The sequence below is a fragment of the Bombina bombina genome, chromosome 7, assembly GCF_027579735.1.
Source record: "Bombina bombina isolate aBomBom1 chromosome 7, aBomBom1.pri, whole genome shotgun sequence".
Classification (NCBI taxonomy): domain Eukaryota; kingdom Metazoa; phylum Chordata; class Amphibia; order Anura; family Bombinatoridae; genus Bombina; species Bombina bombina.
This window is the reverse complement of record NC_069505.1, coordinates 25,936,102-25,952,002: the sequence shown is the minus strand read 5'-3', so window position 1 is coordinate 25,952,002 and position 15,901 is coordinate 25,936,102. Positions and strand designations below refer to the sequence as shown.

At 45.9% G+C, this 15,901-nt stretch overlaps 1 protein-coding gene across 1 annotated transcript in view; it reads left to right on the top strand.

Annotated features, from left to right (window-relative positions):
- Nucleotides 1–600: 600 nt before the first annotated feature.
- The window catches only part of LOC128635725 (barrier-to-autointegration factor B-like), a 39,638-nt gene continuing 24,337 nt past the window's right edge, over nucleotides 601–15,901 (top strand). The window contains exon 1 of the mRNA XM_053688845.1: nucleotides 601–742. Coding sequence (XP_053544820.1) covers nucleotides 617–742 — 126 coding nt within the window. The 5' untranslated portion in view covers nucleotides 601–616. The remainder of the gene's footprint in view (nucleotides 743–15,901) is intronic.

Here is a 15,901-nt window from a genome sequence, read left to right as displayed (position 1 = left end):
GAGTCAGTGTTGGGCCCCAGACCTCACAGCCATACAACAGGGTTGGTACAATGGTGGTTTAGACTGGCTAGCGGCTTCTTGATTGCATGGAAGGCTATTTATTGGCATTCAGCTTGTGGGGTATGCAACAACTGGAGGAAGCCGTATTTGTCATTGATAGTCTACATACAGTAGAAGATGCGGGCGGAGGATCAGCGGTATGTTTACCATAATGCAATGGTAAATATTTTTAAAATGAAATGTGTTTGTAAAGTTTAATGAATAAAAGTGTTTTTAAGATTATTTTTAGATACGGTGCAGTAATTCATTAAACTTTACAATCACTTTAAGAGACATTGTGCATACAGACTATGACACTGCTAGACCCAGTTTATTTACAAAACCGTACAAAAGAAAACCTTTGTATTAATTATATATAAGTTATACATAGACTAATTTCCTTTTAAGTCTGAATGAATACACCATGCAGGGGATGTTGTTACATTTGTCTCGCTCTATACAAGGTTTTGTCTTCTGACCTCACCACCAACTTTAGTGAATCCAGGCTGCTATGTACGGCTGTGTTTGCTTATCAGTGTTTTTTTCTATTCCTTTAGGTCAACACAACACAGCAAAGATGTCGTCTACATCACAGAAGCACCGTGATTTTGTGGCTGAGCCCATGGGCGAGAAATCCGTGCAGTGCCTGGCTGGCATCGGGGATGTTCTGGGGAAGAGGATGAAGGATAAAGGCTTTGAGAAGGTAGCTGCAGTGGGCTTGTCATATTTGTAAAGGCATAGGAATTAGGTACAGTATGTGCATTATAATCCTTAGTGAGGGTTGAATTCGACAGTAAGCAGCGGCTTGTTTCCTTCGGATATTTTCATAGCCAGATTGATTCCTGTAAAATATCCGAACTGTGCAAATCCAGATATTTAGAGTGGAGATCTTTAACAAGATTTAATCTGGCTACGTAAATATCCTAAGGGCACGAGCTTCCGCATTCGGATCCTCACAATGGATCCAAATGTACACCCCTAACAAGATAATGTTACTGGGATAAATACTAAACCCTCTGCCTTTTACTTACACCCCCATCTTCATGTGCTCCTGCCCACTGGGAGTAGATGCCAGGAGTGTGCCGCTGCTGGAAATGAGCGTAGTGTAGGTCTGATATGCCGGCAGCTTTACTGACAATAAAAACAGCTGCACTTATTCCTTTTTCTGTTGTTAAATGGTCACATTAAGAAAATAAAACAATTAGAGACCAGCGCAAAATGAATTGAATACAAACACCTATATATAAGGAAGATTCCCAATATTACTTCCAAAAGGACAAAAATTTAAATATAATACAAAATATAAGTGCGCAAAGTGGATGCTAAAGTAAACAATTAAAAAGGGGTTTTAAAATAAACTCAGAATTCTGAATGTTTGACCATGTGCAAAAATGTAAATCTAATATATTCAAATGCAGAGAGGTTTTTTATAGGTCCTCACACCAAAGGGTTAAAATTAATTCCCATATACTTCGATTCAATTAAATTAGTGGTGAATACAAACGTGAAACAAACCACATATGATTAAAATATATATTGTATTTTATAATGCTTAAAAACATGAAATAAACAATTTGAAAATACTCTTTCTAAAATTATGAATCTAACATTTATTTATTTAATACAATTGATAGTGACCGGCCCTAACTTATAAAACACATCTAAATTAATAACACATCTAAATTAATACCACATAAATTGATAAAAGGACAAATATGATCACAAAATAAAGTGTAAGTTTTAAGGACTCAGATGGAAACTTTGTAATTAGTCCCAAAAGGAAAGTCCCAAACGATGTCCTTCCCAAGCTTTCCACAAAAGCACAATGCACGATGATAAGCAAGAAAAATCTTCTGATTCCTCCCAGCTGGTCCTGAGCAGCGTCTAGGTGGGAGACAGAAGCGTCCACTTGAAATTGGTGTATATAGTTTATACAACAAACAAATATCGGTACTTACACATAGGTACCGAAAGATCAGCGCCGTGCCCGATTCTCATCAAACACAGGTGTCCCAGTGTGTATAGGATCCACACAGGCTCTTCTCACAGCCTTAACACCAGCTCACTACAGAGAGTAGCCCAGAGTGATGTAAAAATTAAGGCGCCAAACAGGATACACCTGTGAAAGGTGGATAAAAACTACAAAAAAGTTGTTTTAAAATTCAAATTCAAATTCATAAATTCAAATTCATAGAGTGACCAATGTTCAATATTAATATAGTTCAACTGAGCAACGCGTTTCAATTCCTTTTTCAAGTTTGTTGTATAAACTATATACACCAATTTCAAGTGGACGCTTCTGTCTCCCACCTAGACGCTGCTCAGGACCAGCTGGGAGGAATCAGAAGATTTTTCTTGCTTATCATCGTGCATTGTGCTTTTGTGGAAAGCTTGGGAAGGACATCGTTTGGGACTTTCCTTTTGGGACTAATTACAAAGTTTCCATCTGAGTCCTTAAAACTTACACTTTATTTTGTGATCATATTTGTCCTTTTATCAATTTATGTGGTATTAATTTAGATGTGTTATTAATTTAGATGTGTTTTATAAGTTAGGGCCGGTCACTATCAATTGTATTAATAAATAAATGTTAGATTCATAATTTTAGAAAGAGTATTTTCAAATTGTTTATTTCATGTTTTTAAGCATTATAAAATACAATATATATTTTAATCATATGTGGTTTGTTTCATGTTTGTATTCACCACTAATTTAATTTAATCGAAGTATATGGGAATTAATTTTAACCCTTTGGTGTGAGGACCTATAAAAAACCTCTCTGCATTTGAATATATTAGATTTACATTTTTGCACATGGTCAAACATTCAGAATTCTGAGTTTATTTTAAAACCCCTTTTTAATTGTTTACATTAGCATCCACTTTGCGCACTTATATTTTGTATTATATTTAAATGGTCACATTAGCAATCAGGTGATTAACCGTACCAAAATGACTAGGCAGATAGGCAGCTTCTGTAAACGACACTGAGCCTCATGTGTGCGCTGTTAGATGTGATCTCTGCTTTCTAATACAAGGAGAAGATGTTTGTCTTTGAATCACCCTTCCCCAAAGTATACAAAGGCTTCATAAATATCACATCAGAAAGTTTTCAGCATTATTAGCTACTCTGTAAACACGTACTGTTATCATATCACTAGTTCCCAAGCTCCTCCTTCTATTGTATACAAGTATATTACCCCTCTCTCTCTCCCTCCCCAGGCCTATGTTGTCCTCGGTCAGTTCCTTGTGTTGTATACAAGTATATTACCCCTCTCTCTCCCTCCCCAGGCCTATGTTGTCCTCGGTCAGTTCCTTGTGTTGTATACAAGTATATTACCCCTCTCTCTCCCTCCCGAGGCCTATGTTGTCCTTGGTCAGTTCCTTGTGTTGTATACAAGTATATTACCCCTCTCTCTCTCCCTCCCCAGGCCTATGTTGTCCTCAGTCAGTTCCTTGTGTTGTATACAAGTATATTACCCCTCTCTCTCCCTCCCAAGGCCTATGTTGTCCTCAGTCAGTTCCTTGTGTTGTATACAAGTATATTACCCCTCTCCCTCCCTCCCCAGGCCTATGTTGTCCTCGGTCAGTTCCTTGTGTTGTATACAAGTATATTACCCCTCTCTCTCCCTCCCCAGGCCTATGTTGCCCTCAGTCAGTTCCTTGTGTTGTATACAAGTATATTACCCCTCTCTCTCCCTCCCTCCCCAGGCCTATGTTGTCCTCGGTCAGTTCCTTGTGTTGTATACAAGTATATTACCCCTCTCTCTCCCTCCCTCCCCAGGCTTGTGTTGTCCTCGGTCAGTTCCTTGTGTTGTATACAAGTATATTACCCCTCTCTCTCTCTCCCTCCCCAGGCCTATGTTGTCCTCGGTCAGTTCCTTGTGTTGTATACAAGTATATTACCTCTCTCTCCCTCCCCAGGCTTATGTTGTCCTCGGTCAGTTCCTTGTGTTGTATACAAGTATATTACCCCTCTCTCTCTCCCTCCCCAGGCCTATGTTGTCCTCGGTCAGTTCCTTGTGTTGTATACAAGTATATTACCCCTATCCCTCCCTCCCCAGGCCTATGTTGTCCTCAGTCAGTTTCTTGTGTTGTGTACAAGTATATTACCCCTCTCTCTCCCTCCCCAGGTCTATGTTGTCCTCGGTCAGTCTCTTGTGTTGTATACAAGTATATTACCTCTCTCTCCCTCCCCAGGCCTATGTTGTCCTTAGTCAGTTCCTTGTGTTGTATACAAGTATATTACCCCTCTCTCTCTCTCCCTCCCCAGGCCTATGTTGTCCTCGGTCAGTTCCTTGTGTTGTATACAAGTATATTACCCCTCTCTCTCCCTCCCCAGGCCTATGTTGTCCTCGGTCAGTTTCTTGTGTTGTATACAAGTATATTACCCCTCTCTCTCCCTCCCCAGGCCTATGTTGTCCTCAGTCAGTTCCTTGTGTTGTATACAAGTATATTACCCCTCTCTCTCCCTCCCCAGGCTTATGTTGTCCTCGGTCAGTTCCTTGTGTTGTATACAAGTATATTACCTCTCTCTCCCTCCCCAGGCTTATGTTGTCCTCGGTCAGTTCCTTGTGTTGTATACAAGTATATTACCCCTCTCTCTCCCTCCCCAGGCTTATGTTGTCCTCGGTCAGTTCCTTGTGTTGTATACAAGTATATTACCCCTCTCTCTCCCTCCCCAGGCCTATGTTGTCCTCCGTCAGTTCCTTGTGTTGTATACAAGTATATTACCCCTCTCTCTCCCTCCCTCCCCAGGCCTATGTTGTCCTCGGTCAGTTCCTTGTGTTGTATACAAGTATATTACCTCTCTCTCCCTCCCCAGGCTTATGTTGTCCTCGGTCAGTTCCTTGTGTTGTATACAAGTATATTACCCCTCTCTCTCTCCCTCCCCAGGCCTATGTTGTCCTCGGTCAGTTCCTTGTGTTGTATACAAGTATATTACCCCTCTCCCTCCCTCCCCAGGCCTATGTTGTCCTCAGTCAGTTTCTTGTGTTGTATACAAGTATATTACCCCTCTCTCTCCCTCCCCAGGCCTATGTTGTCCTCGGTCAGTCTCTTGTGTTGTATACAAGTATATTACCTCTCTCTCCCTCCCCAGGCCTATGTTGTCCTTAGTCAGTTCCTTGTGTTGTATACAAGTATATTACCCCTCTCTCTCTCTCCCTCCCCAGGCCTATGTTGTCCTCGGTCAGTTCCTTGTGTTGTATACAAGTATATTACCCCTCTCTCTCCCTCCCCAGGCCTATGTTGTCCTCGGTCAGTTTCTTGTGTTGTATACAAGTATATTACCCCTCTCTCTCCCTCCCCAGGCCTATGTTGTCCTCGGTCAGTTCCTTGTGATGTATACAAGTATATTACCCCTCTCTCTCCCTCCCCCAGGCCTATGTTGTCCTCGGTCAGTTCCTTGTGTTGTATACAAGTATATTACCCCTCTCTCTCCCTCCCCAGGCCTATGTTGTCCTCGGTCAGTTCCTTGTGTTGTATACAAGTATATTACCACTCTCTCTCCCTCCCCAGGCCTATGTTGTCCTCGGTCAGTTCCTTGTGTTGTATACAAGTATATTACCCCTCTCTCTCTCTCCCTCCCCAGGCTTATGTTGTCCTCAGTCAGTTCCTTGTGTTGTATACAAGTATATTACCCCTCTCTCTCCCTCCCCAGGCTTATGTTGTCCTCGGTCAGTTCCTTATGTTGTATACAAGTATATTACCTCTCTCTCTCCCTCCCCAGGCCTATGTTGTCCTCGGTCAGTTCCTTGTGTTGTATACAAGTATATTACCTCTCTCTCTCCCTCCCCAGGCCTATGTTGTCCTCGGTCAGTTCCTTGTGTTGTATACAAGTATATTACCCCTCTCTCTCCCTCCCCAGGCTTATGTTGTCCTCGGTCAGTTTCTTGTGTTGTATACAAGTATATTACCCCTCTCTCTCCCTCCCCAGGCTTATGTTGTCCTCGGTCAGTTCCTTGTGTTGTATACAAGTATATTACCCCTCTCTCTCTCCCTCCCCAGGCCTATGTTGTCCTCGGTCAGTTCCTTGTGTTGTATACAAGTATATTACCCCTCTCTCTCCCTCCCCAGGCCTATGTTGTCCTCGGTCAGTTCCTTGTGTTGTATACAAGTATATTACCTCTCTCTCCCTCCCCAGGCTTATGTTGTCCTCGGTCAGTTCCTTGTGTTGTATACAAGTATATTACCCCTCTCTCTCTCTCCCTCCCCAGGCCTATGTTGTCCTCGGTCAGTTTCTTGTGTTGTATACAAGTATATTACCCCTCTCTCTCCCTCCCCAGGCCTATGTTGTCCTCGGTCAGTTCCTTGTGTTGTATACAAGTATATTACCTCTCTCTCCCTCCCCAGGCTTATGTTGTCCTCGGTCAGTTCCTTGTGTTGTATACAAGTATATTACCCCTCTCTCTCTCTCCCTCCCCAGGCATATGTTGTCCTCGGTCAGTTTCTTGTGTTGTATACAAGTATATTACCCCTCTCTCTCCCTCCCCAGGCCTATGTTGTCCTCGGTCAGTTCCTTGTGTTGTATACAAGTATATTACCCCTCTCTCTCTCCCTCCCCAGGCTTATGTTGTCCTCGGTCAGTTCCTTGTGTTGTATACAAGTATATTACCCCTCTCTCTCTCTCCCTCCCCAGGCCTATGGTTGTCCTCGGTCAGTTCCTTGTGTTGTATACAAGTATATTACCCCTCTCTCTCCCTCCCCAGGCCTATGTTGTCCTCGGTCAGTTCCTTGTGTTGTATACAAGTATATTACCTCTCTCTCCCTCCCCAGGCTTATGTTGTCCTCGGTCAGTTCCTTGTGTTGTATACAAGTATATTACCCCTCTCTCTCTCCCTCCCCAGGCCTATGTTGTCCTCGGTCAGTTCCTTGTGTTGTATACAAGTATATTACCCCTCTCCCTCCCTCCCCAGGCCTATGTTGTCCTCAGTCAGTTTCTGTGTTGTGTACAAGTATATTACCCCTCTCTCTCCCTCCCCAGGCCTATGTTGTCCTCGGTCAGTCTCTTGTGTTGTATACAAGTATATTACCTCTCTCTCGCTCCCCAGGCCTATGTTGTCCTTAGTCAGTTCCTTGTGTTGTATACAAGTATATTACCCCTCTCTCTCTCTCCCTCCCCAGGCCTATGTTGTCCTCGGTCAGTTCCTTGTGTTGTATACAAGTATATTACCCCTCTCTCTCCCTCCCCAGGCCTATGTTGTCCTCGGTCAGTTTCTTGTGTTGTATACAAGTATATTACCCCTCTCTCTCCCTCCCCAGGCCTATGTTGTCCTCAGTCAGTTCCTTGTGTTGTATACAAGTATATTACCCCTCTCTCCCCTCCCCAGGCCTATGTTGTCCTCGGTCAGTTCCTTGTGTTGTATACAAGTATATTACCCCTCTCTCTCTCCCTCCCCAGGCCTATGTTGTCCTCGGTCAGTTCCTTGTGTTGTATACAAGTATATTACCCCTCTCTCTCCCTCCCCAGGCTTATGTTGTCCTCTGTCAGTTCCTTGTGTTGTATACAAGTATATTACCCCTCTCTCTCCCTCCCCAGGCTTATGTTGTCCTCGGTCAGTTCCTTGTGTTGTATACAAGTATATTACCCCTCTCTCTCCCTCCCTCCCCAGGCCTATGTTGTCCTCAGTCAGTTCCCTGTGTTGTATACAAGTATATTACCCCTCTCTCTCCCTCCCTCCCCAGGCCTATGTTGTCCTCGGTCAGTTCCTTGTGTTGTATACAAGTATATTACCCTCTCTCTCTCCCCTCCCCAGGCTATGTTGTCCTCGGTCAGTTCCTTGTGTTGTATACAAGTATATTACCCCTCTCTCTCTCCCTCCCCAGGCCTATGTTGTCCTCGGTCAGTTCCTTGTGTTGTATACAAGTATATTACCCCTCTCTCTCCCCTCCCCAGGCCTATGTTGTCCTCGGTCAGTTTCTTGTGTTGTATACAAGTATATTACCCCTCTCTCTCCCTCCCCAGGCCTATGTTGTCCTCGGTCAGTTCCTTGTGTTGTATACAAGTATATTACCCCTCTCACTCCCTCCCAGGCCTATGTTGTCCTGGAGTCAGTTCCTTGTGTTGTATACAAGTATATTACCCCTCTCTCTCTCCCTCCCCAGGCCTATGTTGTCCTCGGTCAGTTCCTTGTGTTGTATACAAGTATATTACCCCTCTCTCTCCCTCCCCAGGCCTATGTTGTCCTCGGTCAGTTCCTTGTGTTGTATACAAGTATATTACCCCTCTCTCTCCCTCCCCAGGCCTATGTTGTCCTCGGTCAGTTCCTTGTGTTGTATACAAGTATATTACCCCTCTCTCTCTCCTCCCTCCCCAGGCTTATGTTGTCCTCAGGTCAGTTCCTTGTGTTGTATACAAGTATATTACCCCTCTCTCTCCCTCCCCAGGCTTATGTTGTCCTCGGTCAGTTCCTTGTGTTGTATACAAGTATATTACCTCTCTCTCTCCCTCCCCAGGCCTATGTTGTCCTCAGTCAGTTCCTTGTGTTGTATACAAGTATATTACCTCTCTCTCCCTCCCCAGGCCTATGTTGTCCACGGTCAGTTCCTTGTGTTGTATACAAGTATATTACCCTCTCTCTCTCCCTCCCCAGGCTTATGTTGTCCTCAGGTCAGTTTCTTGTGTTGTATACAAGTATATTACCCCTCTCTCTCCCTCCCCAGGCTTATGTTGTCCTCGATCAGTTCCTTGTGTTGTATACAAGTATATTACCCTTCTCTCTCTCCCTCCCCAGGCCTATGTTGTCCTCGGTCAGTTCCTTGTGTTGTATACAAGTATATTACCCCTCTCTCTCCCTCCCCAGGCCTATGTTGTCCTCGGTCAGTTCCTTGTGTTGTATACAAGTATATTACCTCTCTCTCCCTCCCCAGGCTTATGTTGTCCTCGGTCAGTTCCTTGTGTTGTATACAAGTATATTACCCCTCTCTCTCTCCCTCCCCAGGCCTATGTTGTCCTCGGTCAGTTCCTTGTGTTGTATACAAGTATATTACCCCTCTCTCTCCCTCCCCAGGCCTATGTTGTCCTCAGTCAGTTTCTTGTGTTGTATATTACCCCTCTCTCTCCCTCCCCAGGCCTATGTTGTCCTCGGTCAGTCTCTTGTGTTGTATACAAGTATATTACCTCTCTCTCGCTCCCCAGGCCTATGTTGTCCTTAGTCAGTTCCTTGTGTTGTATACAAGTATATTACCCCTCTCTCTCTCTCCCTCCCCAGGCCTATGTTGTCCTCGGTCAGTTCCTTGTGTTGTATACAAGTATATTACCTCTCTCTCCCTCCCCAGGCTTATGTTGTCCTCGGTCAGTTCCTTGTGTTGTATACAAGTATATTACCCCTCTCTCTCTCCCTCCCCAGGCCTATGTTGTCCTCGGTCAGTTCCTTGTGTTGTATACAAGTATATTACCCCTCTCTCTCCCTCCCCAGGCCTATGTTGTCCTCGGTCAGTTTCTTGTGTTGTATACAAGTATATTACCCCTCTCTCTCCCTCCCCAGGCCTATGTTGTCCTCGGTCAGTTCCTTGTGATGTATACAAGTATATTACCCCTCTCTCTCCCTCCCCAGGCCTATGTTGTCCTCGGTCAGTTCCTTGTGTTGTATACAAGTATATTACCCCTCTCTCTCCCTCCCCAGGCCTATGTTGTCCTCGGTCAGTTCCTTGTGTTGTATACAAGTATATTACCCCTCTCTCTCCCTCCCCAGGCCTATGTTGTCCTCGGTCAGTTCCTTGTGTTGTATACAAGTATATTACCCCTCTCTCTCCCTCCCCAGGCCTATGTTGTCCTCGGTCAGTTCCTTGTGTTGTATACAAGTATATTACCCCTCTCTCTCTCTCTCCCTCCCCAGGCTTATGTTGTCCTCAGTCAGTTCCTTGTGTTGTATACAAGTATATTACCCCTCTCTCTCCCTCCCCAGGCTTATGTTGTCCTCGGTCAGTTCCTTATGTTGTATACAAGTATATTACCTCTCTCTCTCCCTCCCAGGCCTATGTTGTCCTCGGTCAGTTCCTTGTGTTGTATACAAGTATATTACCTCTCTCTCTCCCTCCCCAGGCCTATGTTGTCCTCGGTCAGTTCCTTGTGTTGTATACAAGTATATTACCCCTCTCTCTCCCTCCCCAGGCTTATGTTGTCCTCGGTCAGTTTCTTGTGTTGTATACAAGTATATTACCCCTCTCTCTCCCTCCCCAGGCTTATGTTGTCCTCGATCAGTTCCTTGTGTTGTATACAAGTATATTACCCCTCTCTCTCTCCCTCCCCAGGCCTATGTTGTCCTCGGTCAGTTCCTTGTGTTGTATACAAGTATATTACCCCTCTCTCTCCCTCCCCAGGCCTATGTTGTCCTCGGTCAGTTCCTTGTGTTGTATACAAGTATATTACCTCTCTCTCCCTCCCCAGGCTTATGTTGTCCTCGGTCAGTTCCTTGTGTTGTATACAAGTATATTACCCCTCTCTCTCTCCCTCCCCAGGCCTATGTTGTCCTCGGTCAGTTCCTTGTGTTGTATACAAGTATATTACCCCTCTCCCTCCCTCCCCAGGCCTATGTTGTCCTCAGTCAGTTCCTTGTGTTGTATACAAGTATATTACCCCTCTCGTCTCCCTCCCCAGGCTATGTTGGTCCCTCGAGTCAGTTCTTGTGTTGTATACAAGTATATTACCCCTCTCTCTCCCTCCCTCCCTCCCCAGGCCTATGTTGTCCTCGGTCAGTTCCTTGTGTTGTATACAAGTATATTACCCCTCTCTCTCCCTCCCCAGGCCTATGTTTGTCCTCGGTCAGTTTCTTGTGTATGGTATAAAAGTATATTACCACCTCTCTCTCCCCTCCCCAGGCCTATGTTGTGCCTCGGATTCAGGTCCTTCGGTGTTGGATACATAGTATATTGACCTCCTCTCTCTCCCTCCCCAGGGCCTACGTATGTGTCCTCTGTCAGTTCCCTTGTGTTGTATGTACAAGCTATATTACCTCTCTCTCTCCCGTCCCCAGCTTATCGTTGTCCTCAGTCAGTTCTTGGTGTTGTATACAAGTATATATTACCCCTCTTCTCGTCCCTCCCCAGGCCTTATGATTGTCCTCAGGTCATGTTCCTTGAGTTGTATAGCAAGTATATTACCCCCTCTCTCTCTCCCTCCCCAGGCCTATGTTGTCCTCGGTCAGTTCCTTGTGTTGTATACAAGTATATTACCCCTCTCTCCTCCCTCCCCAGGCCTATGTTGTCCTCAGTCAGTTTCTTGTTGTTGTATACAAGTATATTACCCCTCTCTCTCCCTCCCCAGGCCTATGTTGTCCTCGGTCAGTCTCTTGTGTTGTATACAAGTATATTACCCTCTCTCTCCCTCCCCACGCCTATGTTGTCCTTAGGTCAGTTCCTTGTGTTGTATACAAGTATATTACCCCTCTCTCTCTCCCTCCCCAGGCCTATTTTGTCCTCGGTCAGTTCCTTGTGTTGTATACAAGTATATTACCCCTCTCTCTCCCTACCCAGGCCTATGTTGTCCTCGGTCAGTTCCTTGTGTTGTATACAAGTATATTACCCCTCTCTCTCCCTCCCCAGGCCTATGTTGTCCTCGGTCAGTTCCTTGTGTTGTATACAAGTATATTACCCCTCTCTCTCCCTCCCCAGGGCCTATGTTGTCCTCGGTCAGTTCCTTGTGTTGTATACAAGTATACTTACCCCCTTCTCCCTCCCTCCCCAGGCCTATGTTGTCCTCGGTCAGTTCCTTGTGTTGTTTACAAGTATATTACCCCTCCTCTCTTCCTCTCCCTCCCCAGGCCTTTATGTTGTCCTCAGTCAGTTCCTTGTGTTGTATACAATGTATATTACCCCTCTCTCTCCTCCCCTCAGCGCTTATGTTGTCCTCGGTCAGTGCCTTGTGTTGTATACAAGTCATATTACCCTCTCTCTCACCCTCCCCAGGCCTATGTTGTCCTCGGGTCAGTTCCTTGTGTTTGTATACAAGTTATATTACCCCTCGCTCTCTCCCTCCCCAGGCCTATGTTGTCCTCCAGGTCAGTTCCTTGTGTTGTATACAAGTATATTACCCTCTCTCTCTCTCTCCCTCCCCAGGCTTGTGTTGTCCTCGGTCAGTTCCTTGTGTTGTATTACAAGTATATTAACCCCTCTCTCTCCCTCCCCAGGCCTATGTTGTCCTCGGTCAGTTCCTTGTGTTGTATACAAGTATATTACCCCTCTCCCTCCCTCCCCAGGTCTATGTTGTCCTCAGTCAGTTCCTTGTGTTGTATACAAGTATATTACCCCTCTCTCTCCCTCCCTCCCTCCCCAGGCCTATGTTGTCCTCGGTCAGTTCCTTGTGTTGTATACAAGTATATTACCCCTCTCTCTCCCTCCCCAGGCCTTATGTTGTCCTCGGTCAGTTCCTTGTGTTGTATACAAGTATATTACCCCTCTCTCTCCCTCCCCCCAGGCTTATGTTGTCCTCGGTCAGTTCTCTTGTGTTGTATACAAGTATATTACCCCTCTCTCTCCCTCCCCAGGCTTATGTTGTCCTCGGTCAGTTCCTTGTGTTGTATACAAGTATATTACCCCTCTCTCTCCCTCCCCAGGCCTATGTTGTCCCTCGGTCAGTTCCTTGTGTTGTATACAAGTATATTACCCTCCTCTCTCCCTCCCCCAGGGCCTATGTTGTCCTCGGTCAGTTCCTTGTGTTGTTACATGTATATTACCCCTCTCTCTCCCTCCCCTGGCCTATGTTGTCCTCAGGTCAGTTCCTGTGTTGTATACAAGTATATTACCCTCTCTCTCTCCCTCCCCAGGCTCTATGTTGTCCTCGGTCAGTTCCTTGTGTTGTATTCAAGTAATATTACCCTCTCTCTCCCTCTCCCCAGGCCTATGTTGTCCTCGGTCAGTTCCTTGTGTTGTATAGAAAGTATATTAACCCTCTCTCTCCCTCCCCAGGCCTATGTTGTCCTCAGGTCAGTTTCTTGTGTTGTATACAAGTATATTACCCCTCTCCTCTCCCTCCCCAGGCCTATGTTGTCCTCAGTCAGTTTCTTGTGTTGTATATTACCCCTCTCTCTCCCTCCCCAGGCCTATGTTGTCCTCGGTCAGTTCCTTGTGTTGTACTACAAGTATATTACCCCCTCTCTCTCCCTCCCCAGGCCTATAGTTGTCCTCGGTCAGTTCCTTGTGTTGTATACAAGTATATTACCCCTCTCTCTCCCTCCCCAGGCTTATGTTGTCCTCGGTCAGTTCCTTGTGTTGTATACAAGTATATTACCCCTCTCTCTCTCTCCCTCCCCAGGCCTATGTTGTCCTCGGTCAGTTCCTTGTGTTGTATACAAGTATATTACCCCTCTCCCTCTCTCCCCAGGTCTATGTTGTCCTCAGTCAGTTCCTTGTGTTGTATACAAGTATATTACCCCTCTCTCTCCCTCCCTCCCCAGGCCTATGTTGTCCTCGGTCAGTTCCTTGTGTTGTATACAAGTATATTACCCCTCTCTCTCCCTCCCCCAGGCCTATGTTGTCCTCGGTCAGTTCCTTGTGTTGTATACAAGTATACTACCCCTCTCTCTCCCTCCCTCCCCAGGCTTATGTTGTCCTCGGTCAGTTCCTTATGTTGTATACAAGTATATTACCCCTCTCTCTCCCTCCCCAGGCTTATGTTGTCCTCGGTCAGTTCCTTGTGTTGTATACAAGTATATTACCCCTCTCTCTCCCTCCCCAGGCCTATGTTGTCCTCGGTCAGTTCCTTGTGTTGTATACAAGTATATTACCCCTCTCTCTCCCTCCCCAGGCCTATGTTGTCCTCGGTCAGTTCCTTGTGTTGTATACAACTATATTACCCCTCTCTCTCCCTCCCCAGGCCTATGTTGTCCTTGGTCAGTTCCTTGTGTTGTATACAAGTATATTACCCCTCTCTCTCTCTCCCTCCCCAGGCTTATGTTGTCCTCGGTCAGTTCCTTGTGTTGTACACAAGTATATTACCCCTCTCTCTCCCTCCCCAGGCCTATGTTGTCCTCGGTCAGTTCCTTGTGTTGTATACAAGTATATTACCCTTCTCTCTCTCTCCCCAGGCCTATGTTGTCCTCGGTCAGTTCCTTGTGTTGTATACAAGTATATTACCCCTCTCTCTCTCTCCCTCCCCAGGCCTATGTTGTCCTCGGTCAGTTCCATGTGTTGTATACAAGTATATTACCCCTCTCTCTCCCTCCCTCCCCAGGCCTATGTTGTCCTCGGTCAGTTCCTTGTGTTGTATACAAGTATATTACCTCTCTCTCTCCCTCCCTCCCCAGGCCTATGTTGTCCTCGGTCAGTTCCTTGTGTTGTATATAAGTATATTACCCCTCTCTCTCCCTCCCTCCCCAGGCCTATGTTGTCCTCAGTCAGTTCCTTGTGTTGTATACAAGTATATTACCCCTCTCTCTCCCTCCCCAGGCCTAAGGTTGTCCTCAGTCAGTTCCTTTGGGTTGTATACAAGTATATTACCCCTGACTCTCCTTCCTCCCAGTCCTATGTTGTCCTCAAGTCAGTTCCTTGTGTTGTATATACAAGTATATTACCCCTCTCTCTCTCTCCCTCCCCAGGGCTTATGTTGTCCTGGAGCTCAGTTCCTTGTGTTGTATACAAGTATATTACCTCCTGACTCTCCCTCCCCAGGGCCTATGTTCGTCCTCAGTCAGTTACCCTTGTGTTGTATACCAAGTATATTACCCCTCTCCTCTCCTCCTCCCCAGGCCTATGTTGTCCTCGGTCAGTTCCTTGTGTTGTATACAAGTATATTACCCCTCTCTCTCCCTCCCCAGGCCTATGTTGTCCCTCAGTCAGTTCCTTGTGTTGTATACAAAGTATATTACCCCCTCTCTCTCCCTCCCCCCAGGCCTATGTTGTCCTCAGTCAGTTCCTTGTGTTGTATACAAGTATATTACCCCTCTCCCTCCCTCCCCAGGCCTATGTTTGTCCTCGGTCAGTTCCTTGTGTTGTATACAAGTATATTACCCCTCTCTCTCTCCCTCCCCAGGCCTATGTTGTCCTCGGTCAGTTCCTTGTGTTGTATACAAGTATATTACCCCTCTCTCTCCTCCCCAGGCCTTATGTTGTCCTCAGTCAGTTCCTTGTGTTGTATACAAGTATATTACCCCTCTCTCTCCCTCCCCAGGCTATGTTGTCCTCGGTCAGTATTCCTTGTGTTGTATACAAGTATATACCCCCTCTCTCTCCTCCCTCCCCAGGCCTATGTTGTCCTTGGCTACAGTTCCTTGTGTTGTATACAAGTATATTACCCCTCTCTCTCTCCCTCCCCAGGGCCTATGTTGTCCTCACGTCAGTTCCTTGTGTTGTATACAAGTATATACACCCTCTCTTCCCTCCCCAGGCCTATGTTGTCCTCTGGTCAGTTCCCCTTGTGTTGTATACAAGTATATTACCCCTCTCTCTCCCTCCCCAGCGATAGTGTTGTCCTCAGGTCAGTGCCCTTGTGTTGTATACAAGTATATTACCCCTCTCTCTCCCTCCCCAGGGCTTATGTTGTCCTCGGTCAGTTCCTTGTGTTGTATACACAGTATATTACCCTCTCTCTCCCTCCCCAGGCCTATGTTGTCCTCAGTCAGTTCTTGTGTTGTATACAAGTATAGTACCCTCTCTCTCCCTCCCCAGGCTTATGTTGTCCTCAGTCAGTTCCTTGTGTTGTATACAAGTATTTTACCCCTCTCTCTCCCTCCCCAGGCTTATGTTGTCCTCGGTCAGTTCCTTGTGTTGTATACAAGTATATTACCCCTCTCTCTCTCTCCCTCCCCAGGCCTATGTGTCCTCGTCAGTTCCTTGTGTGTATACAAGTATATTACCCCTCTCGCTCCTCCCCAGGCTTATGTTGTCCTCGGTCGAGTTCCTGGTGTTGTATACAAGTATATTTACCC